At 34.7% G+C, this 25,561-nt stretch overlaps 1 protein-coding gene across 5 annotated transcripts in view; it reads left to right on the top strand.

Annotated features, from left to right (window-relative positions):
• Positions 1-25,561, top strand: part of WNK3 (WNK lysine deficient protein kinase 3) — a 185,118-nt gene that overhangs the window by 25,571 nt on the left and 133,986 nt on the right. For all 5 annotated transcript variants that reach the window (XM_045470598.1, XM_045470599.1, XM_045470597.1 and 2 more), the window contains exons 3-6: positions 18,591-18,763; positions 19,526-19,746; positions 20,671-20,828; positions 24,008-24,096. In XM_045470598.1, the coding sequence (XP_045326554.1) occupies positions 18,591-18,763; positions 19,526-19,746; positions 20,671-20,828; positions 24,008-24,096 (641 nt within the window). The remainder of the gene's footprint in view (positions 1-18,590; positions 18,764-19,525; positions 19,747-20,670; positions 20,829-24,007; positions 24,097-25,561) is intronic.

Genomic DNA, 25,561 nt, shown 5'->3' with positions numbered 1-25,561 from the left:
ACCTCAAAGAGGATCTCTGGAAGGAATAATAACCAGAACCTACTGAGGTTAGTCAACTGGAATGTGTTTAGAAAGGAGAAATGAGAACAACAGAATAGTCGAATTACCTAGATATTTGGTTCCATAATAAATGTTTGTGAGGTACTTTCAACTAATGAAGTGCTAGAAGGGGTTATAATAAGAATAGTTTCAGAGAGATGTAGTTCAAATATAAGGAAAACCTTTGTGACCTCAGTCAGCCCATGGGAAATGTCAGTGTTCACATGAGATGCTTAAAATTAAGATTGAATAAAGCAAGTTGCTAAGTACAGGTTTTTGTTTTTTAAATTCCAGTGGTTTCTGTGCATGTGGACGTGTACATATGTGTTGTGATCTCACCCATTCTGAATTTGCTGTAGGTTACCATTTCCTAACTTTACTGTCTGTCAGAATTAGTGTTTGCTTCATATGCAGATTCCAGAGCATGGTGTCAGAGATTCAGATTCAGTAAGTCTGGGATGGGATGCACGACTTCAATTTTAACAAGCTTACAAAGTGTTTTGAATGTAGGAAGTCCCTTGACTCTAGGGTGTAAGTTACCTAGCAGTCAAGCCATTCTAGTAGTTCTTCAAAGGTGGGTGCATGTGTGGGTTTGCTTGGGTTTCTTCTCACCCCCTTGTACCCCTTTCAGAATTTTATATGGTCTGTGACACAGTGGAAATATTAAGTAATATGAGAAAATAAATATCAAAATCACCTGAAATTCCAGTATTTTGAGGATGCTTTACACATTTTAGTATAGATATTTCTGGACTCTTTTTTTTTTATTTTTTGCAAAAATGTATAATATATGACTAGTTTTTCCCCAAACAGTAGGATCTTTAAGGTTTTACAAAACCTTTTCTTTTTACTTATGATGAACATCTTTTCATTACCAGCAATTGTGAGTTTACATCATTATTTTTTAAAAAGTTTTATTTGTCAGAGAAAGAATGCGCATGCATAGGGGGAATGGGCAGAGAGAGAGGGACAAAGAGAGAATCCCAAGTGTGTTCCAGTGCTGTCAGCGTGGAGCCTGATGCGGGACTTGAACCCACGAACCATGAGATCATGACCTGAGCCTAAATCAAGAGTCGGACGCTCAACTGACTGAGCCACCCAGGTGCCCCATACATCATTATTTTTAATAGTCACCCTTTATAAGTTATTTAATCAGTCATCTGTTGTTGGACCTCTAGAATTTTCTCCAGTTTTTCACTATTATAACCACAGTTGTGATCAACATACTTGTATATATAATGAAAATATGTACATTTTAATTTCATTTCTGCATTGTGACATTGGTAACATTGATCTTTGAGTGATACTCTGTAAATGGAGGAAATAATTTCCATTCACTTGTTAGTAGAATACATAGTAAAGATATGTTAAGTATTTTGCAAATTGTATACTCTAGCTATGTTAAAGGATGTTTAGGTAAAACTTAAAATACTCTAGTGACAGGGACTGCTTAGGGGAGTGCCTTCTATCATTCACCTGTGGAAAGACTAAGAGAGTCCATAAGGTCTTACTACTCAAAACGTGGTCCCTGGAGCAGCAGCGTGGACATCATCTGGGAGTTTGTTCGGACTGCAGGTTCCTAGGTCTCAGACCTACTGAATCAGAATCTGCTTCTTAGTGGCATCTGCAAGGTGATTGGTATGTATAGTAGTGTTTGAAAAGCACTGAAATAAGGGACCATTCCAAGAGCTAGCTGAATCAGAGGAGGAATTCCTTTAATACACCAACTTGAGCTTTGTATTGTATCATACATACTGATTCCTGATATTTGCTGCAGACTTCCCAAATCAGAATCTCTAAGAGATGGGCCCGTGAGACTTATTTTTTGAAAGTTCCCCAGTTGATTGGATACATAGCCAGATTTGGGAATCTCTCCTGTGGAGCAAATGTAAATATATAAAATACATTTTTTAATGATTATTTTTGAGAGAGAGAGAGAGAGAGAGAGAGAAAGCATGTGTGCACATGTGTATGTGAGTTGGGGGAGGGGCAGAGAGAGGCAGGGACAGAGGATCTAAAGCAGGCTCTGTGTTGATAGCAGAGAGCCCAACGCGGGGCTTGAACCCACAAACTGCAAGATCATGACCTGAGCCAAACAAAGTCAGATGATTAACTAACTGAGCTACCCAAGCGCCCCTAAAATACATTTTAATTTACACCAAGAACAATTGCAATTTTGTATTCCGAAAGGAATGTCAGAATTAGTGGACTTAATTGGTACAGTTTTTAGACATCACTTCATTTTCTGCTTATTTGGAATTAAGAAAAACTAACTTATGAGTACTATGCAGTTTTTAATGTAGAATTTCTCATTTTTTTCCAGTTTTCTTTATATTATAATTAAACAATTTTGTAGAAAAACACCTCATTGAATAGTTTAAGTGTTTAAAGTATTCCAAATTCTTTTCCAACCTTTGTTTATATTATATGTGTGTGTGTAGTATATAAAGTATTTCCATACTTTTGTTATCAATTTGATATGTATTTTTTGCTAACATCATTAAAATATTTATATTTTATTGCATTCATACCACCTGTTGCTTAAATCTTCTTCCCTGAAATTAGGCAGTTCTTTTTTTGTTTGTTTAATTTTTTGCATGTTTGATTTGAAAATCACAGCTTAACAAAATCTTTTTATACCTTTTTCTCTTGATGGCATTTCCCCCCACTGTGGATATTTGAGCCTTATGTAACAGTTGCTAAAAGCACCAAATCCATTTGTTTAGAATACATTGACCTTATGGCAGTGCAAAGAACCAGAAAAGATAGATTTTACTGCTGATATTTGACTTTGAGGATGTTAAAAATAAACAAACCCTTTGAAGACATAGGTCAGATTTAGGATTTGGCCATAAACATCTGCATTTTAACAGTTTGTCATAGTTTATGGTTTTGGTAACTTGATTTATACATCAGTGGAAAGGCTGACCTATTGTTCTTTGTAAAGAACTTGGTAAATTCTGATAAATTGGTAATTTACTGTGAGTGAGGTTATCAGTCGTAAGTGCTGTTGGGAAGACTGTTTATTTTAGTTCATGATGTTGAAAGACCTGGTCAGATGTTACTGAAAGGCCTGTTTAGTTACTCTTAGGAGTCAGTCACAAGAATTTGTAGTATTTTCCTCTTCTAACAACTTGAGAATCAACAGCACTCCCCTTTTACACGTGGAAACATAACCAGCTTTTGCTTTACTATAATTTGGAAAAACACGTCCACTAGTGTATTTGTCATTTGTTTTATTGATGGAACTGAGTTTGCACATAATGGGGCTATTTTCCAAATGGAGGGACATTTTTTTATTTGACTTTCTAAAATGTATTTGACTATTCTTGTAATAAGCTTCACTGTAGGGTCACATATGTGATTGTGTGCTTCTCAGGGTAATTAAATGGGCCTCCTTTTCTATTTTAACCTAAAAAATTTTAAATTTTAATCCCAATATGGTTAACATACAGTGTTATGTTAGTTTCAGGTATATAATTCCATACATCACCCAGTGCTCATCAGGACAAGTGCACTCCTAAATCCCTCTCATCTATTTAACTCATCCCCCTACCCACCTCCCATCTGGTAATAACCATCAGTTTGTTTTGTATAGTTAGTGTCTGTTTCTTGATTTTCCTCTCACCACTCTCTTCTTTTTTTCCCTTTGCTTGTTTGTTTTGTTTTCTTAAATCTGACACTATGAGTGAAATCATATAGTATTTGTCTTTCTCGGAGTTATTTCACTTAGCATTATACTCTCTATCTCCTAATGGGCCTCTTTTAAGTAGCATCTAACAAATAGAGCACTAACAAGTGTACCTATAGTCTCTGAGCTGAACCAAAAATGGCACTGAAAAGAAAGATTTTTTTAAATATGAAATTTGTTGTCAAATTGGTTTAAGATAGATTTTTTTAAAAAGACACAGTTGACTGTAGCAAGTTGACCTGTTGAGTGAGCATTCTAATGCTCTTTCATTATAGTAGTGAATGTATTCAGAGCAGTGCAATGGAAGTAGTAGTTTAAAAATCCATATTTCTACACCCATCAAAATTGTGGGGAAACTTGTTTCCATTTTATTTTCATTTATCATCTAAAAGCACTTTGGGGAAAAGTGTATTTTTCAATACCAGCCCTACATTTAATTGTAAAATTAGAATTAGATAATAATATGAAAACAGCTGAACTTCCAAAAAAAATAAAGAATAAAAAAATAAATGCTATAATTTCTATTTTTGAATAAATATTGTAGTCCCAAAGTATTCACTCTGGGATACTTTTGCTCTCAAAATATTTTGTTTTGGCTCTCTTGGAAATGTTTCCAGATTCTGTTTGAGCCACACACAAAAATGCTCCATTACATATATAACATACCCAAAATAGTGTTACTCAGTTTGATTCCCTCACTCTCTTCTGACCTAGCTCTCAAAGTGTAATATTCTCATGGATAAAGAAGATTACATTGAAGAGAGGAAGGATAAAGCTTGTTGCTTAAATATATATGTGCTTGTCTTTCTGTTTAAAAACTAGTCATGTAACTTTATCAAGTATAAACCAAAGGCAGGTATTTTCATAAAATGACAAAGTGTGAGAGTAGGAGACAGACTTGGTTTGGGAAATAACATTTATTTTCCCAGTTAGTTCAGAGTTAGTTTTGAGCTAACTATCTGTTTGATAGATAAAATAAATTGATACATCTAGTAGTCTGAATAATTACACTACAAAGATGTCCATGTCCTAATCCCTGGAATTTATGAATATTTTACCTTAAATTGCAAACAGGAGTTTATAGATGCAATTAAAGATTTTGTGGTGGGTAGATCATCCTACATTATCTGGGTGGGCCAAAGGTAATCACAAAGATCCTTAGAGGGGAAGGATTGTCATAATCCAAAGGAGCTCTGACAATGGAAGCAGAGGTTGGAGTGAGGCGATTGATGGCAGTGGGCAATGAACCAAGGAATGTGGGCAACCTTTAAAAGCTAGAAAAGACAAGGAAACATTCTTCCTTAGAGCATGCAGAAGGAACACAACCTTGCCAATTACCTTGATTTCAGTCCAGTGAGACTCATTTTGGACATCTGATCTCCGTAAGTGGAAGGTAATAAATTTGTGTTGTTTTAAACCACTAAATTTGTGGCAATTTATTAAAACCAAAATAAGAAATGAATACAATACACACAGCTGCCATTCATTCATTTGTTCATTCAACAAATATTCAGTTCTACAATGTGTCAGAACTGTGCTAAGTGCTAGGGTCATACTGGGGAGAAAAAGCAGACACAGGCCCTATTTTCATAAAACTTACAGTAGATGGAATTTATACTCAGTAATAAGAAATCTTGGAAATTGGAATTAGTGAAAAGATCAAAGGTCTGTTAAATATAGGTTTGTTTGAAGGAAATGGTAGGGTTGGGAGTATCGGGCAACAGGGATACCATTCTTTTACTACTTAGTTTTCTTTTTTTAACTTTTTTTTTGAGATAATTTGCTACTAACTGAAGAATTTGAAAGATAGCATAGAAAGTTCCTGTATGCCCTTCACTCACTTTCCCCTTATGTTAATATCTTAACCAGAGAAAATTGATCAAAACTTAAGAAATTAAAATTAGTATAGTACTATTGACTGAAGTACAGAATTTATTTGGATTTTGCCAGTTTTCCCACTGATGTGCTTTATCAATGTGGTGATCGATTTAGGGTCCCACATTGCATTTAGTTGCTACATCCTCTTAATCTCTTCCAGTCTGTGACAGTTCTTCAGTCATGTTTTTTATGATCTTAAACTTAAAAAAATTTTTAATGTTTATTTATTTTTGAGAGAGAGAGAAAGGGCCAGAAAGAGGGAGATAGAGGATCTGAAGCAGGCTTCACAATGTGAGCACAGAGCCCAACATGGGGCTTGAACTAATTGTGAGATCATGACCTGAGCTGAAGTTAAGAGTCAGTCGCTTAACCTGCTGAGCCACCCAGGTGCCCCTGATCTTGAACTTTTAGAGTATGGCTCAGTTTTTTTATAGAATGTCTCTTCATTGGGGTTTGTCATGTTTTCTCATTATTAGATTTAGGTTATGAATTTTGAGAAGAATACCAGAGAGGTGATACAACCTTCTCAGTGCATCATAGCAGAGGGTACATGATGTTGGTGTGGATTACTGGTAATGATAACCTGATCACTTGGTTAAGGTGGTTTCTAATAGATTTTCTGTACTGTAAAATTAATAAATTTCCCTTTGTAGATTAATACATACCTTGGGAGGAGATACTTTGAGACTATGCAAGTATCTGTTTCTCCTTAAACTTTGTCCAATTGTTTTGGCAACAATTGGTGTATATCTTGCCTGTAATAAGTATTACTGTGGTATTCTAATGGTGATTTTCTACTTGCCACATTCCTTCCACAGTTATTAATTGGAATTAACTCTTAGTTTTATGTGGTTTCTTCCTAAGTATGACCGTTAAGTTTCTAAAAGCCCAACAATTGGGGAATTTGTCATTGAGGAGCTTTAGTATATTTTAAATTATTAATAATGACATCATACACTTTCCATTTTTAAAAATTAATGTTAATTGTGCACTGTATAAGTACCTGGATAGGTACTTAATTTGAATATTTTATTTAGTCTTTGCAATAGTTCTATGCGATAGAGATGATTAGTTTTCAGATGGTAGAACTGAGGTTTAGATACATTCAGTAACTTGCCCAAAGGGGTAGAGCAGGGATTTGTATTCATCAGTGGTATATAAGAAACATTTATATAGATGATTTAAGAATTTCCCTTTCATCTTTTGTTTTAATCATTTTAGAACAATTTCTTAAATGGACCCTGTTTAAGGTTCTTCAAATTAAAGTACTAAGGCTCAATGGATACTTAATAGTGTCATTTAAGGACACACCCTGGCTTGGGGCCTCTGAGGAACAGTTTAATGGCTGGGTTGCCTTGGTTCAGTGTCTGGCCCTCGTCTTTTGTCTGTGTCCAGAGATGGTTAGACATGTTGGGGAGACTAACTTGCACTAATTCAAAAGCCTAAATCTAGGACACAAGTTTATTAATTTAGAATGAAGAATACAGTTGGTAGGTCAAATGTTCTGTCTGGTCTGTGGGCTAGATACAGGGGACACTAAATTATAATGAGAAAGTGGCTTGGCAAGAATAGAGTCAGAACAAAGGAACTAGATGTTCCTGTGTGTGTTCTTCTGCCACGACCATAGACCAAGTAAATGAACTGTATGCTCAGGTCCTGTCTGAATGAGGACATCCTCTTTGTTCAACAGTACTGGTAGACAAGTGAACCTGGTTCTGTATTTGGTTCATTCACCTTCCCATGCGCTATCTTGACTACCATGGATGAGCACTATTTTAAAGGAATTGATACTGTTGCTAAGAGCTTTAACATGCTAATTAATGGCCAGACTCTGTTACATGCTGATTTTTTTATTAGTACTTTGATGTTACCATTTACAGATTATTGTTATCTTTTAGTTCTGAGACTCTATACCATCTCTCCAAGGAAAGTGGTTTGTGAATGAGGTATCTGCAATCATTGCTGTGAATACTGTTGATGAGAGGCAAAGCAATGAACTAGAAAGTGCTCAGGATTCAGAATATGGCAGACCTGGGTTCCATTGTTGCCTGTGCCAGTTGGGTACCTTGGGCAAGATAAACAACTTAACAGTTTGGAAACTTAGCTTTTTACTTTTCAAAAAAGAATTAGAATTAATATTTCTGATATGCAAAGGACGATAAAGAATAACATGATGGAAACTGGGTATCTACTGCTCAGCTTGAGAAAAAAAATGTTGAGGATCAGAGATAATTATTATAAAACATGTGGTACGTGTTTGAGTGTTCAGTAAATGATAGTGATAAAATACTGAGCGACCTCATATTTATCCAGAATATTTATTGATAGACTGCTTTGTAAGTTAAATACCATTTTGAAGCCTTCATTGAACTTGTTATAATACTTGAACAAGTTATAATACAGCTTTTATAACATTGTTGATGATTTCTTCCTTCACATTTGCAGAAACAGAGCCACATAGCCTCTGACCTGGTTATGTAGTTCATTGTTGATGTTTGCATTAAGAGACATAGCTGATAAGGCCATAGTTGACCTTTTGGAAATGAAATACTTCTTTGTTTTGTTGTTTTTATTTTTTAATAGTTTTTATTTAAATTCCAGTTAGTTAACATACAAAAAGAAGAAGAAAAACCAGTATTGCACTGTATGTTAACTAACTAAAGTTTAAGTAAAACAAAGAAGGGCGCCTGTGTGGCTCAGTTGGTTAAACATTCGACTCTTGGTTTCGGCTCAGGTCATGATCTTATGGTTGTTGGAATAGAGCCCCACACAGCATGGAGCCTGTTTGAGATTCTCTCTCTCTCTCTCTCTCTCTCTCTCTCTCTCTCGATGCCCCCCTGCTTCCCTGCTCATGCATGCTCTCTCTCTCAAATAAAAAAAAGAAAAGAAAAAGAAAAATCATGGGGCGCCTGGGTGGCGCAGTCGGTTAGGCGTCCGACTTCAGCCAGGTCACGATCTCATGGTCCGTGAGTTCGAGCCCCGCGTCGGGCTCTGGGCTGATGGCTCAGGGCCTGGAGCCTGTTTCCGATTCTGTGTCTCCCTCTCTCTCTGCCCCTCCCCCGTTCATGCTCTGTCTCTCTCTGTCCCAAAAATAAATAAACGTTGAAAAAAAAAAAAAAAAAAAAAGAAAAATCAGTTAACATACAGTGTAATATTAGTTTCAGGTGTACAGTATAGTGATTCATCAATTCCATACAACATCTGGTGCTCATCATAAGTGCACTCCTTAATTCCCATCATCTACTTCAGCCATTCCCCACATACCTTCCCTCTGGTAGCTATCAGTTCTCCATAGTCAGGAGTCTGTTTCTTGATTTGCCTTTCTCTCTCTTCTTTTCCCTTTGCTCGTTTGTTTTGTATCTTAAATTCCACATATGAGTGAAATCATATAGTATTTGTCTTTCGCTGGCTGACTTATTTCACTTAGCATTATACTCTCTAGCTCCATCCATGTCATTGCAAATGGCAAAATACCATTCTTTTTAATGGCTGAGTTATATTCCATTATATGTAGTGTGTGTGTGTGTGTGTGTGTGTACAGCCCACATTGACGAATGGATAAAGAAGATGCCATGTATATATATGTGTGTGTGTGTGTGTGTATACATATCCATTAGTTGATGGACACTTGGGCTGTTTCCATAACTTGGCTACTGTAGATAATGCCACTGTACACATCAGGGTGCATGTAACCCTTTGAATTAGTATATTTGTATCCTTTGGGTAAATACCTAGGAGTGCAATTACTGGGTCGTAGGGTAGTTCTATTTTTAACTTTTTGAGGAACCTCCACACTGTTTTCTGCAGTGGCTGCAGCAGTTTGCATTCCCACCAACAGTGCAAGAGAGTTCTCCTTTCTGCACATCCTCACCAACACCTGTTATTGACTGTGTTGTTGATTTTAGCCATTCTGACAAGTGGGAGGTGATATCTCATTGTAGTTTTGATTTGAATTTCCCTGACCATCAGTGATGTTGAACATCTTTTCACATGTCTGTTGGCCATCTGTATGTCTTCTTTAGAATGAAATGCTTCTTATCTTGAATAAATACATATGCATGTTAGTCATGTTGGTACTATGCCTTATCTCAGGAAATATTTTGTATATGTTGTTAGCATTCCATATATTATGATAGATTAAGTAAGTGCTTAGTTAACATTCACAAAAAGATAGTATTTCTTTTTTAAAAATTTTTTTAAAGTTTATTTTGAGAGAGAGTACAAATTGGAGAGGGGCAGAGAGAAATGGAGAGAGAGAGAGTCCCAAGCAGGCTCTTCACTGCCATTGCAGAGCCTGATGGCGGGGCTCGAACCCACGAAACTGTGATGTCATGACCTGAGCTGAAATGAAGAGCTGGACACTCAACTGACTGAGCCACACAGGCACCCCCAAGACAGTATTTCTTTTTAAAGTAGTGTGGAGTAGTTGAAGTCAATTTGGTAAATTTGTATTTGACTTCTTTTATTATTATTATTATTTTTTAATGTTTATCTTTGAGAGAGAGACAGAGAGCAAGCAGGGGAGGGGCAGAGAAAGAGGGAGACACAGAATCTGAAGCGGGCTCCAGGCTCTGAGCTGTCAGCCCAGACCCCAACACGGGGCTCAAACTTACAAACTGTGAGATCATGACCTGAGCTGAAGTTGGACGCTTAACCGGCTGAGCCACCCAGGTGCTCCATGTATTTGACTTCTAATATATCCAGTTATATAATTTAATAATATTGAAAAATTGGTACTTGATACTTTTTTGGTCACCTTACCTAGAGACAGTAAGATTTAGGGATCATTTTTATATAATTTTCCTGACTTCTGTATCAACTCCATTAACTATCACTGCTTTTCTGATTTGCCTTTTGTGTTTCATCATTTCTTTTTTTTGTATAAGAACTCTCGTTGGTGATGTGTGAAAGTTACCGTATTAAAGTGGTTATCATAATACAGCATTGTGTGTGTGTGTGTCAGTGTGTGTTTAAAGGAAGATTACTGTAGTAGCTGAAAGCTGTTCTCTGGATTTTGGTGCTAGTTTGGCAGGTTTACTTTCCACTCACTGAATTATAAGTGGACCTTGGAAGATCTTGGCTATACCTTTTCAGTGGACTTTACCTCCAGCAATACATCTGGGACAGCAGTTGTAATTTTGTAAAGTTCTTTACTCTTAATGCTGACTACTTTTGATTCCTAGGATCAGAGGATAAGATGGAGTAGTTTAGTTTGGAACATGAATGACTTGTATTCTACTAATTTAATCAAGGCATCAAATTTTATTCATTATTCTTCGGAATAGATCTGCTGATCTATCACAAGTGGATGACTTCCAGCTAATTACAGGGACATTTAGGACTTAATTAGTCATCTTAAGTTAGAAAAGCATAAACATTTATGTCCAGGTCTTCTTTTTTTAAAATGTTTATTTTTGAGAGAGAGAGAAAGAGTGTGCAAGCAGGGGAGGGGCAGAGAGAGAGGGAGACCCAGAATCTGAAGCAGGCTCCAGGCTCTGAGCTGCAGCATGGAACCCAATGGGGGTGGGGCTTGAACTCATGAACTTTGAGATCATGACCTGAGCTGAAGTCAGACGCTTAACTGACTGAGCCACCCAGGTGCTCCTTCCAGGTCTCTTCTAAGTGTAGTATCTTTTGTTCTTGTTCTTTGAGTTCCGTAACTCTTTTAGCATTTTCTTTATATAACATTGCATAAGTTTAAAGTGTATAGTGTGTTGGCTTGATACATTTATATATTGCAATGTGATTGCTACAGTAGCATTAGCTAACACTTTTTGTCATGTCACATATTTATCATTTCTTTTTTGTGTTGAAAGCAGTTAAGATTTAGTCTGTTAGCAACTTTGAAATTTATAATATTGTTGGCTATAATCACAATATCGTATATTAGATCTTCACAACTTACTTATTTACTAGTTGTACATTTATATCCTTAGACAACATATCCCAAATTCCCTCTGTACCACCCACCCCCTGGTAACTGCTATTCTACTCTGTTTTTACAAATTCATTTTTTAGATTCCACATATAAGTGATATGACACACTGTTTGTGTCTCAGATATCTACACACCCATTTTCATTGCAGCATTGTTCATAATAGCCAAGATATGGAAACATCTTAAGTGTCTGTCAGCAGATGAATGCATAAAGAAGATGTGATGCATATATACACACAATGGAATATTATTTAGATATATACAATGGAATATTATTTAGCCACAAGAAAGCAGGAAATCCTGCCTTTGTGACAACATGGATGGATCTGGAAGGCATTATGCTAAGTGAGATAAGTCAGATAGAGAAAGACAAATAACATATTAATTCCTTACCTCTTTTTTAAAATATTTTTTTGTTGTGGCACAATGTACATAACATTAAAATTTACCATTTTACCCATTTTAAGTGCACAATTCAGTGGCATTAAGTATATTCACATTGTTTTACAACCACTACCACCTCCCATCTCCAGAACTTTTAAACGTCCCAAACTGAAGCTCTATACCCATTAATCAATAATTCCCCTTTCCCCACTCTCCTAGCCCCTGGTAACCACTATTGTACTTTCTGTCTCTATGAATTTGCCTATTCTAGGTACCTTGTAAAAGTAGAATCCTACAATATTTGCCTTTTTGTGTCTGGGTTATTCCACTTAGCATAACCTTTTCAAGTTTCATCCATGTTGTAGCATGTATTAAAGTTTTATTCCTTTTTAAGGCATTTAAGGCATACATTCCATTGTATGTATATACCACATTTGTTTTATCCGTTTATCCATTGATGTACATTTCTGTTGTTTCTTCTGACTATGATGAATAATGCTGTCATAAACATTAGTGTGTAAATATCTGTTTAAGTCCCTGCTTTTAATTCTTTTTGGTATATATCTAGAAGTGGATTTGCTGGATCATATGGTAATTCTATGTTTAATTTTTCAGAAACTGCCATACTATTTTCACAGTGGCTGTAGCATTTTACATTCCTGCTAGCAACGTACAAGGGTTCCAGTTTTTCTACATCTTTGCCAACTCTTTGTTATTTTCTGTTTTTTGTTTTGTTTGGTTTGTTTTTTTAAAATAGCATCATGTTGGTCTCAGTGCTGACAGCGCAGAGCCTGCTAGGGATTCTCTCCTTTTCTCTGCCCCTCCTCTCTCTCTCTCTCTCTCTGTCAAGATAAATACATGAAACATAGCCATCCTAATAGATGTGAAGTGCTATCTCATTCTGGTTTTGATTTCCATTTCCCTAGTGACTAGTGACATTGAGCCTCTTTTCAAGTGCTTACTATCAATTTATATTTCATTCTTTGGAGAAATAACTATTCAAGTCCTTTACCAATTTTTAAATTGGGTTGTTTGTTTTTTTGGTTGTTGTGTTTATGGTTGTTGAGTTGTCAGAGTTCTTTATATGATCTGAATATTAATCCCTCATCAGATATATGAATTGCAAATGTTTTCTCCTATACTGTGGATTGTCTTTTCATTCTTTTAATAGTACTTTGATGTACAAAAGTTTTAAATTTTGACTAAGTCCAATTTATCTAATTTTTCTTATCTCTATCCTTTTGGTGTCATATCCAAAAATTTATTGTTGCACCCAATATCATGAAGCTTTCCTCTATTTTTTCTTCTAGAAGTTTTTTTTTTTTTAATTTTTAGCTCTTATGTTTAGGTCTTTGATACATTTTGAGTTAATTTTTGTATATGGTGTAAGCTAAGAGTCCAACTTTACGTTTTTTGCATGTGGATACCCAGTTTGCCCAACCATTTGTTGAAGAGACTGTCCTTTTCCCATTGATTGATCTTGGCATCATTGTTGAAAATCATTTATTTGACCATATATGCAAGGGATTATTCCTGGCCCTGTAGTCTCATTGATCTTTTTGTCTGCCTTTATGCCAGTATCACAGTTTTGATTACTGTAGTTTTATAGTAAGTTTTTTAAATCAGGAACTCCAACTTTGTTCTTTTTCAGGATTATTTTGGGAATTTGAGGTCTTTGAGATTCCACATGAATTTTAGGATTTTTTAAAATTTATGCAGATAATGTCATTGGGATTTTGATAGGGACTGCATTGTATATCATGCATTATGAACATATTTGATTTAGCACATGATATACTTAATTTTACTACTTCCATTTTATTTTAAGTTCTTTATATATTTTACTTTTTGTTTCCTTTATTCCTATTGACTTAGATCACATTTTTTTCATTTTTACAACTTGTTAGCTTCTTTTTCATAGCACTGAAAATCAAACACTAATAAACTAATTCAGCAAAGTTGTAGGATACAAAACCAACACTCAAAAATCAGTTGTGTTTCTGTACTGAAGTTAATAACCCAAAAAGGAAATTAAGAAAACAATTCCATTTGTAATAGCATCAAAAAGAACAACATATGTAGGAAGAAATTTAATTAAAGGGGTGAAAGACTTGTAACACTGAAAACTACAAAACATTGCTAAATTTATTTTTTAATTTTTTTTAATGTTTTTATTTATTTTTGAGAGACAGAAAGAGAGCATGAGTGAGGGAGGGGAAGAGAGAGAGGGAGACACAGGATTTGAAGCAGGCTCCAGGCTCTGAGCTGGCAGCACAGAGCCTGACCCAGGGCTGGAACTCACGAACCATGACATCATGACCTGAGCTGAAGTCGGACACTTAACCGACTGAGCCAGCCAGGTGCCCCAAAACATTGCTAAATTTAAAGAAGACATAAATAAATGGAATTTAATGGCTAGAAGGCTTAATATCGTTAAGTGTCAATGCCAAAGGAGATTGGCAAATACAATGCAGTCCCTATCAAAATCAAAAAGTACTATATATCCATCAAATGAAGTCTGTGGACTCAGCCTCCCAGATGGGGTTAAAAGACAAAACCCACATGTGTTGTTTGCTAAAAATATACTTGAAACAGTGATAAAGAAAGGTTAAGATAAACATATGCACAAGAAAGAGAAAAGAGGAGTGGCAATATTAATGTATCACAGAAGGAAGAAAGTAAAGTTAAAACATTGAACAGGATTTTATGAAATTATTTACTTCACAGTTTAAGAAGATATATCAAAGACCTGTAGGCACCAAAAATAATTTGGCTAGTAATTTAAACTAAGAATCTGTAATAGATTCAAGGAAAATGGGTAAACATATGGTTATAGTAGGAAATTCCAGGTCCTATTATTTCAAAATAGGACAGATCGAGTAGACAAAAAGTGAATAAATATAGAGGAGCTAGATAGTATAATCCACAGACTTCATTTGATGGATATATAGTACTTTATATCCTTCAAAGAGAGAATATACATTAATACAGTCTGAAGCCTCTAAAAAAGTTGGTCAAATATGTGGCCCATAGAAAATATTAAGTTAAAGAAAATATGTTTTATATTCTGCATTACTCAGTAAAATTAGAAATAATGAAACAAATAACTAAAAGATTCTTAATTGGAAATCAGAAATCACATTTCTAGACAAATTTTGGATTGAGGAGAAAATCAAGACTGAAATTATAAACTACCTAAAAAGCTATAAAATAGAGGACGTTACGGTGAAACTTGTGGATAATTGCAAAAGCTATTCCCAGAAGAAAATTTATCACCTAAAATGTCTTCATTATTAACGAATAATAACTAGAAGGGATGTAGTACTCTTGAGACATTAGGGAAATAATAGCAAAGGAAAAGCAAAATAAAAGAAGAGGGAATTAATAAAGATAACTGAAATTAATAAAAACTTGCAAACATAAGAATATGATAAATAAATTTTACTCATTTTGACTTTCTGAAAAAATGATTAATGAGCCTGATGAAGAAAAATAAAGAGTGCAAAAATACATGCGAGAAGAAGTGACATGCTCTGGAAAAGAGTCAAAGAAGTAGAAGAGAACATGATGTACAACTTTGTCAACAAAATTATCCCAACATTTTAGTGTGAAACATTTCAAATATAGGCAAAGAGTTCTTGGATGTAACAATGAACACATGATCCATGAAAGTAGAAAAATCAATAAATTGGACTTCAACAAAATTAAAATATTTTGCTCTTATGAAAGACACTATTAAGAGAATGAGAAGGTAATCCAGAGAGTGGCAGAGAGTATTTTCAAATCACATATGTGATAAAGGACTTGTATGCAGAATCTATAAAGAACTTGTGGGGGGCGCCTGGGTGTCTCAGTTGGTTAAGCATCCAACTTTGGTTCAGATCATGATCTCACAGTTCTGAGTTCGAGCCCTGAATCAGGCCCTCTGCTGTCAGTATAGAGCCCACTTGAGATCCTCTTGTCTCCTTCTCTCTCTGCTCTGTTTGTTCTCTATGGTTAGGAGTCTGTTTCTTGGTTTGCCTCTCTCTTTCTTTTCCCATTTGTTCATTTGTTTTTAACTTCCACATATGAGTGAAATCATATGGTGTTTGTCTTTCTCTGACTGACTTATTTCACTTAGCATAATACTCTTTAGGTCCATCCTTGTCTTTGCAAGGATGCAAAGACACATCTTCTTTATCCATTCATCAGTTGATGGACACTTGGGCTGTTTCCATAATTTGACTACTATAGATAATGCTACTATAAACATCGGGGTGCATGTATCCCTTTGAATTAGTATTTTTGTATTTTTTGTGTAAATACCTAGTAGTGCAATTGCTGGATCATAGGGTAGTTCTATTTTTAACTTTTTGAAGAACCTCTACACTGTTTTCCAGAGTGCCTGTACCAGTTTGCGTTTCCACCAACAGTATAAGGAGGTTCCCCTTTCTCCACATCCTTGCCAGCACCTGTTGTTTCCTGTGTTGATGTTAGCCATTCTGACAGGTGTGAGGTTATATATCATTAGTTTTGTATTTCCCTGATGATCAGTGATGTTGAGCATCTATTCATGTGTCTGTTAGCCATCTGTATGTCTTCTTCAGAAGAATGCCTATTCATATCTTCTGCCCATTTTCTTAACTGGATTATTTGTTTTTGAGGGGTGTTAAGTTGTATACATTATTTATATTTTTCGGATAGTAACCCTTTCTCAGATATGTCATTTGCAGACTTCTTCTCCCATTCTGTAGGTTGCCTTTTAGTTGTGTTGATTGTTTCCTTTGCTGTGAAGAAGCTTTTTATATTCAGGAAGTCCCAGTAGTTTATTTTTGCTAAACAAAAGAAACCTCTCTAATGATACTCTTTCATGTTTATCAAGTTAATATTTCTTCTACTATTTTTCCTTTTTTTCCTACTCTCTTGAGTTTCATAAAAATATAGTCTATCAATGTATGTATTTTATCTTTTAAAAAATCTTTGGTTTGAACCCTCCTCTTATTTCCAATGCTATTATGGATTTGTTTATATATTTCTTTTGCCATTTTGGTGGAATTTAGGAAGAGAAGGGATTTAATTTAATTTAATTTAATATGTTGTCAATCATCTTGAAATGGAAATCATACCTAAATTTTTAACGAGGATACTTGATTATTTCTCTGTTAAAATCAAAACTTAAAATAGTTCTGCCACTCCTTCCTCTCCTGCTCCCTCTTGCAGAAGACAAAAATTGCTTTTATTCTTCCTTTTTTTTGTTAGAATTTTTTAAATTAAATTAAAATTTTTGTAGTCTCACATTTTTATTTAAATTCCAGCTAACATACAGTGTAAATTAGTTTCAGGTGTAGAATTTACTGATTCCTCACTTATTACATACAACATTCAGTGATCATCTGGAGTTTTAATTCCAGGATTTCTTTTTGCATTATATATCTTCTATTTTAAATTTTTTTTTCAACGTTTATTTATTTTTGGGACAGAGAGAGACAGAGCATGAACGGGGGAGGGGCAGAGAGAGAGGGAGACACAGAATCGGAAACAGGCTCCAGGCTCTGAGCCATCAGCCCAGAGCCTGACGCGGGGCTCGAACTCACGGACCGCGAGATCATGACCTGGCTGAAGTCGGACGCTTAACCGACTGCGCCACCCAGGTGCCCCTATATATCTTCTATTTTAATTATTGTTTAGAAAATTCATTCCATTTTACCAACCACATTAACCACTATTACTTAGCCTTTACCCTAAGTAAGCATTATTGGCAATTTATTACTATTTATTGTATGCCACACACTCCTTTTCTAATGATTTTATTTGGCCATATTTTTTTTGAAATTCTTTGAATAATATTTTCAGAAGGGGTGTATGGAATGATGTACTTTGGGTCCTTATTTTCTTAAAAATGTGTCTGTTTTTCCCTTATAAATTTGATTGGTTATTTTTCTGGGTTCAGAGTTTTAGGGTTACAGTCCTCCCTCAGAATTCTATAAACATTGCTCCTTTGACTTTTAGCATTTAATATAGCAGATTAGAGGTCTAATTCCTGTTTGAAGGTATTTTACTGGTTGGTAACCTTGTATTTCTTTCTAGAAATATGTTGGCAGTTCAGATATTTAACCAGAATAGATGTCTAGATGTCTAACATTTTGATTATTCCTGTTCTGACATTATATAGATCCTATAGATGTGGAAATTCAGGGATTTCTTAGGGAAACTTCCTGTTTGTTTTATTACTTTTTTTCATTTTGATATATTATTTTTCTTTTCCAGCAAAGGTGATTTTATTTTTTATTTATTTTTCCAATTTTATTGAGATATAATTGATATATAACAAGTAGATATTTAAAATGTACAACATAATGATTTGATATATGTGTATATTGTGAAATGATCACGGAAAGTTTAGTTATCATATGAGGTATTGTTTTTCAGCATATTGATTTATTTTGCAGGTAGGTTTATAGCATAGCTATGAAATATAACAGCTGCTGCATTGTTGAATGGGAGGAATGAAAGTAACTACCTAATAAAATTTATCAATGATTATATAAGTCCTGAGAAAAAAATTGACAGATAAAAATACATATATAAATGAAAACAACAGAACAAAGTACACATTTGAGTGGTGTTAGAAATGTCCATGAGAATTTCTAGACTCTATTTGGAACTTGCTACTCCATTTCAGGACCGGAAATTAACCAAAGCTGAGCAGCAAAGGTTCAAAGAAGAAGCAGAGATGTTAAAAGGTCTCCAACATCCCAATATAGTTCGATTTTATGATTCCTGGGAGTCTATATTAAAGGGAAAGAAATGTATAGTATTGGTGACTGAACTTATGACATCAGGAACCTTAAAAACGTAAGTTGACCCTGATAGTACTAATGAAGTTTTATTTGGAAATAATTTTCAAGAGTCATAAAAATTGTTTGTAAAATTGCAGTACTTGATTAAAGAATATGTAGTGTTTGGCAACTATGTGTCAGGGCAGGTTGAAAAATTTAGGATGTTAAGTTTGTTAGAATATACAGTACTGAGAAATGAATATTTGTGGGATAGCATAGAGTTTAAGAATTACAAATAATGTCATTTTGTAAAAATAATGAAAGATTGGGGGTGTGTGGCCAGGTTCACATATCTAGTGAACAGTACTATATAATTATAATTTATTGTTTTATTTCTGACTGCGGTTTTTCATTTGATGGTACAATCACTTATTTATAATTATTAAATATGGGATATACTTTTTCTGTTTCCTAGCATCGTTGCACTAAAATTTTACATAGTTAACCCCCCTGGTGACTTTATAGAAATAGTTATTGGAAAGTAGAGAAGGATTTTCTTTTTAAAATTTTGCTGCCCTTCCACAAGAGGTCACTCTGATTAGAATGATTCTTGTTTTGAATTTAAAAAGCTAAAAAATGATAGACTTGGTAGGATGTCTTCTCTAAGAATGAAGCCTAGATTTAATTTTTTTTTCTATAACAGACAATAGAGGACAATTCAGTGCTGACAATCATAGTACATACAATACCAGCTAACTTACATGATTTACCCTAATAGTGCTCATATAATGAGCTAGATATGTTTGTTTATATGTGGTCTCTTTTTTCCTTTGTGTAGGTACTTAAAACGATTTAAAGTCATGAAACCAAAGGTCTTAAGGAGTTGGTGCAGGCAAATTTTAAAGGGATTGCAGTTCTTGCACACTAGGACTCCTCCCATTATTCACCGGGATCTGAAGTGTGACAATATTTTCATCACGGGACCCACTGGATCTGTGAAGATTGGTGATCTAGGACTAGCCACCTTAATGCGAACATCATTTGCTAAGAGTGTCATTGGTGATTAACATTTTATAGTTTATTGTTAGGATAAAGAGAAATTTTTTAATTGTGTACGTCTAGAATTGGGATCAGCAAACTATGGCCCATGAACCAAATCTGGCTCCATTGCTTATTTTTATAAATAAAAGTTTTATTGAAACACAACTACACTCCCTCATTTATGTATTGTCTATAGCTGCTTTTGCACTACAGTGACTGAGTTGAGTAGTTGTGACACAGACCATATAGACTGCAAAGCCTGAAATCTTTACTGTCTGGTCCTTCACAGAGAAGTTTGCTGACCCCTGGCCTAGAATGTGAATTTGGTTTTACTTTATTTATTTATTCATAAATGTTTATTTATTTTGAGAGAAAGAGCATGGGGGGGGGTGGAGCAGAGAGAGAGGGGGAGAGAGAGAATCCCAAGTAGGCTCTGTGCTGTTAGTACAGAGCTTGACATATGGGGCTCAATCTCAAGAACTGTGAAATCATGACCTGAGCCAAAATCAGGAGTAGGACACTTAAGACTGAGCCACCCAGGTGTCCCAAATTTGCTTTTAAATATCTATTATATATTGACTTATTTCAGACACATCCTAGTGTATTTCTTTTGTGGGACATATTAAAAGGTTCCAAAGACTTAAGAAAGAAGATTTACTAATTTAATTCAGAAAAATTTGTAAATAAAGGATTAGAAATAAAAACAGATTTTAGTAATCATTATCTTGAGCATTACAAGTTGTACTTTACCAGTATGGAAAGTTATGGAAATTCTTGACGTACTTTGTATAGATATAGCAAGTATTCCTGCAAATGTTTTATTTATAAATTTGGTTTAGGGAGCAGAAATTAACCCAGGTAATCCATATGGAAAAGGGAATGTGATCTTAGTGGATAAATTTTTCTTTTTAATAAAAATGTGGATGTGGTGTTATTTTGTAGGGACTCCTGAGTTTATGGCCCCAGAAATGTATGAAGAGCACTACGATGAATCTGTAGATGTCTATGCTTTTGGAATGTGTATGCTGGAAATGGCTACTTCTGAATACCCTTATTCTGAGTGCCAGAATGCAGCTCAAATATACCGTAAAGTAACTAGCGTAGGTATAACTTTATTCTTTTTTACTTCTTAGATTGTCATGTTTTATGTTGAAGTTGGTAAAGTCAGCTTAAAACTAATTTTGGTTTTAGTTTAGTGCTGTATAACAGTGCTAAATTTAACATAATTGTAATGAAACAAGCTTTATATTTATGCTGTATGCCTGTACTTTATTGGGGTCACATAAAATGCTCTGTATTAGTACCTTTGGGTAAATGTATAGATATATCTATATCCATTTGTTTGTAAATAATTTTTAGATTTATTGGGTGGATAATATTTTTTCAAAGCTGATAATGAAGTTTGACTAAATGGTTTTGAAGGTTTCTAGTTCTAAAAGCCTAATTATTAAAGAGCATTCAAAATATTGTTCAACAGCTACAGCATTTGATTCCCTGTTATAGGTAATTTTTTGCATTAGAAATTTCAAGGAATGTAAAGATGAATAAGAAGTATTTGCTACCCATAAAGAGCTTGCATTTTTAAATTCACAAATAGCTATAAAAATAAGAGTATAGTAAGGGATGTAAGGTAGAAGCAAAGTCTTAGGATTATTCAAAATAGGTCTATTTCATATCTACTTGGGTGGCTGTAGAATAGGCTGCGAAAGAGATTGTTAGAGTGTTTCAAGTAACTAATACTAATAGGTACCATTTTTAAATGCATGCTGTATACTACATACCTTCATATTATAACCCTACAAGATGGTGCTATCTTCAGTTTACGAATGATAAGGCTGAGAATCAGAGATTGTGACTTGCCCAAGTTCACACAGCTACTAATAGTGGTGGATTTTGACCTCAAATCTGTCTGACTCTAGAGATACATGTGTAGGGAGACAAGAAATAAAGCCAGTATCTAGAATGTGGGCCATTCTATAGGACAAATGACCTAGTTTCTCCAACAAATCAATTTCATGAAAGTAAAAAGGGGAGGGACTGTTAAAGAGTACAAGAGACTTAAAGTAGTGGTGAGCTACTTTAAGTGAACTAAATGTTTAACAACTGATTCTCTGAAAAAGAAAAAGCACTGATTTCTAGCATTCTCAGATTTCCTTGGTGTTAACTATTCTCACCATGACTGATTTCAAGTCACCACTGTGACCTCACTGAATGCAGGGTTGGGAACAGTATACACAGTGGCACTCATCATATGGTATTTCTACCATACAGATATAATAAACAACCTCAAGAGCATAAATAATAGTAAAATGTAGTAAAATAATTACGAGTAGTGTTATCAGTATTTATTTCCTTGGCTGTTGATATAATTTATTTAATTGTAAGATTATATAAGTTTTGTAAATGACTGTGTTTAATAATCAACTTACAGATTTCTTGACAATGTAATAGCTGCGTCTTGTGAGATGGTATGAGCCAGGTCTAATGCACCATACATGTACTGTGAGGACCTTGTTTGGATCCTGATTTGAACAAACCAACTATAAGAAGGCATCATTTAGACAATTTGGAAAATTTGAGTGTGGACTGGGTTTTAGATAATGTTAAGGAATTATTGGTAATTATTTTAGGTGGGATGGTGACATGATATCTGTTAGAGGTATAAACTGGAGACTTTCTGAGTGAAATGACATGATGCCTGGGATTTGCTTTAAAATATTTTAGGATAAAAAAGGTATGGGGGTAGATAGCTGAAACAAGGATGACAAAATGTTGCTTGTTGAAGCTGGTGGTGGTTACATGGGGCTTCTTATACTATTCTACCTTTGAGTATGTTTGAAGATTTCTGCAACAAAGAGCTGAGAGAAGAGATAAGGCTAGAATGTCTTTTTAGTCTGAGTCCATACATTATATGGCCACAAATAGAAAAGAATTTGTACTTGGTTTTGTAAGTTGCAGCTTCCCAATTAATTTCACCTAGGAGCAGAGAAAGGCAATAATTACCCAGGACTGCGGAAGAGGTAAGAGATCAGTGGAAAGGTCAAAGAGGAGTTTTTGTATAAGTAGAATGATGTAACACCATTTTCTGAATGGTGATTTTATTATTTCATATTAAAATCACAAAAATGCCATATCACAATTCACATTTCCATCTGTATTAAAGTTTCTTGAGTTTGAGATCCAAATTAACTCCTAATCTCACCAGGTTTATCTAGTATATGATACTGGGCTTTCTGATTCTGCATCCTGTGAAGTAGTGTGACAGACCCAGAACTAGGTTTTAGATTGCCTTATTCCATGACAATTATTCTATCATATCTTTCTTCTTCTAGATTAATTTGGAGTTTTCTATTAAATGACTGTAATGATTATTTTCTGAAATCTAAAACTCATAATTTAAGAGTAATAGAATGTAAAATAAGCATATTCAGGCAGCTAACATTGTTACAGAAACATTTTGAATTGTCTAGACCTTACTAATTTGTTAATGCATTCCTAGAACCTGTTGATTAGCTTGAGGTTCTCTCAATATTTTAGTATTGCTTAATGATAAAAATAATACAGATTTCTCAAAAGTTTATATATGTGTGTATATATATTTTGCATAATACATATATATTTTTTTAATGTTTATTTTTGAGAGAGAGGCACAGAGCATGAGTTGGGAAGGGGCAGAGAGAGAGGGAGACACAGAATGTGAAGTAGGCTCCAAGCCTGAGCTGTCAGCACAGAGCCCGGTGCGGGGCTCAAACCCACAAATTATGAGATCATGACCTGAGCCAAAGTCAGATGCTTAACCGACTGAGCCACCCAGGCGCCCCTATACATACATAATATATTGATTGTCCATTGCTTCTAGCTCTTCTGGAAGACTCATTTATTATAGTTTGTTAATTGGGGTTATACTTGTATGTACATTTTGAGATCCAATTTTTTCCATACTTAATGTTTCAATATGAGAATTTTCTGTTATTAAATACTTTGAGAACATTTTTAGTTTTTGGATAACATGAGCATATATATATCACATAATTTATGTAACATCACCTCTGTTGTTGGAAGTTTAGATTGTTTACAAGTCTCCACTGTTATTTGTAGACTATTAGGACTATGACAAAATCTTTGTCAAAAAATTGTTAAACTGTATGTACATATTTACCTTATTTAAAGCTTGAATATTTTAGTTTAGTGGTCAAAATTTATTATTTTAATATGCATCCTGTTGACTTAGGCTTTCCATTGCTTATTTTGTGACTAGAAACCATTTTTCTTTTCTCAGGGCATAAAGCCAGCCAGTTTCAATAAAGTCACTGATCCTGAAGTGAAAGAAATCATTGAAGGGTGTATTCGTCAAAACAAATCAGAAAGGTGGGTACAAATGTAGCAAAATGACATAACTGATAGATACATTAAACTCCTATCTTGGACTGGGTCATTTTCTAACTTTTGAATAATACTGAGTATTACTTTTGAGTAGAACACAAACCGTACTGTATTGAGTGAAGTATATCAGTGCATGTTGCTTGCCATTTTGGACTTTGATATCATGTGCTCAATTTTTCTTGAACTGAAATTTGGGTTTTGTTTGTGTGTGTTGTGGCAAATTTTCATCACCTTCAGCCATCAGTTTAACAGTCATTTGAGCCCCCCAGTTTAACTTGTTTCTAACAGTTGATAGTAGAGAGTTTCTGCAGTGTCACCTTCAGGTAAGTACTCAAATGGTTGGGCCCCCAGGTTAAAATGTTTCTAACAGTTGATGGTAGAGAGCTTCTGCTGTGTTACCTTCAGGTAAGTACTTAAATGATTTTTTATGATAGCTTAAAAAAATTGACCATCAACTCACTGGATGTTTTTTATTTATAGACCATATATCCTTGGGTCATGATAATGGTAAAGTGGATAGGGGTATTTTTTTCAAGAAGTAGTATTCTAGATGGGCACCTGGGTGGCTCAGTTGGTTAAGCATCTGACTGTGGCTCAGGTCATGATTTCACAGTGTGTGGGTTTGAGCCCCGCATTGGGCTCTGTGCTGACAGCTCGGAGCCTGGAGCCTGCTTCGGATTCTGTGTCTCCCGCTCTCTGCTCCTTCCCCGCTAATGTTCCATCTCTCAAAAAAAAAAAAAAATTAAAGAAGTAGTATTCTAGATTTATTTGTATCAATTTTTTTTTATGGACGCATCCCTTTAGTTTTAGCTTATATTTCCCATTAATTTGAGCTTAGGACAGTTGCCGAGTTAAATCAGTAGGTTAAATTTTTGATTTTTTACCTCCTTATTGGTTATGATTAATGAAGGTGATAGGTCTTTTATAGAAGTTATTTTCACCCACATTTTATTGACTGTTCCCCATTTTTATTAGTTTTCTAAGTTCAGTGTTGTATATCTGAGAATATATAAAGCCACTAAGGTAAAACCTGTTTAATTATAGCTTTATTATAAAACATTGGTGTTTGTACCAACAGGCTATATCTAGGTAGTTATATATTTTAATTATGATAAAATATGCATAACTTAAGATTGACCATTTTAATCATTTTTAAGTATACAATTCAGTGGCATTAAGTATATTCACATTGTTGTATACAACCACACAGCTTTGTATTTACAGAACCTTTTCATCACCCAAACAGAAACTCTGTACCTATTACATAGTACCTCTCCATTCCTTTTCCCCTCAACACCTAGTAACATTTATTCTACTTTTGTCTCTATGAATTTGTTTATTCTAGGTACCTCATGTAAGTGAAATCATACAATAATTTGTCTTTTTGTGGCTGGTTACTTAACTTAGCATAGTGTTTTCAAGGTTGATCCATGTTGCAGCCTGTATCAGA

Source organism: Leopardus geoffroyi, chromosome X, assembly GCF_018350155.1.
Source record: "Leopardus geoffroyi isolate Oge1 chromosome X, O.geoffroyi_Oge1_pat1.0, whole genome shotgun sequence".
Lineage (NCBI taxonomy): Eukaryota > Metazoa > Chordata > Mammalia > Carnivora > Felidae > Leopardus > Leopardus geoffroyi.
The sequence above is the reverse complement of the archived record's forward strand: the minus strand, read 5'-3'. Positions and strand labels throughout refer to the sequence as shown.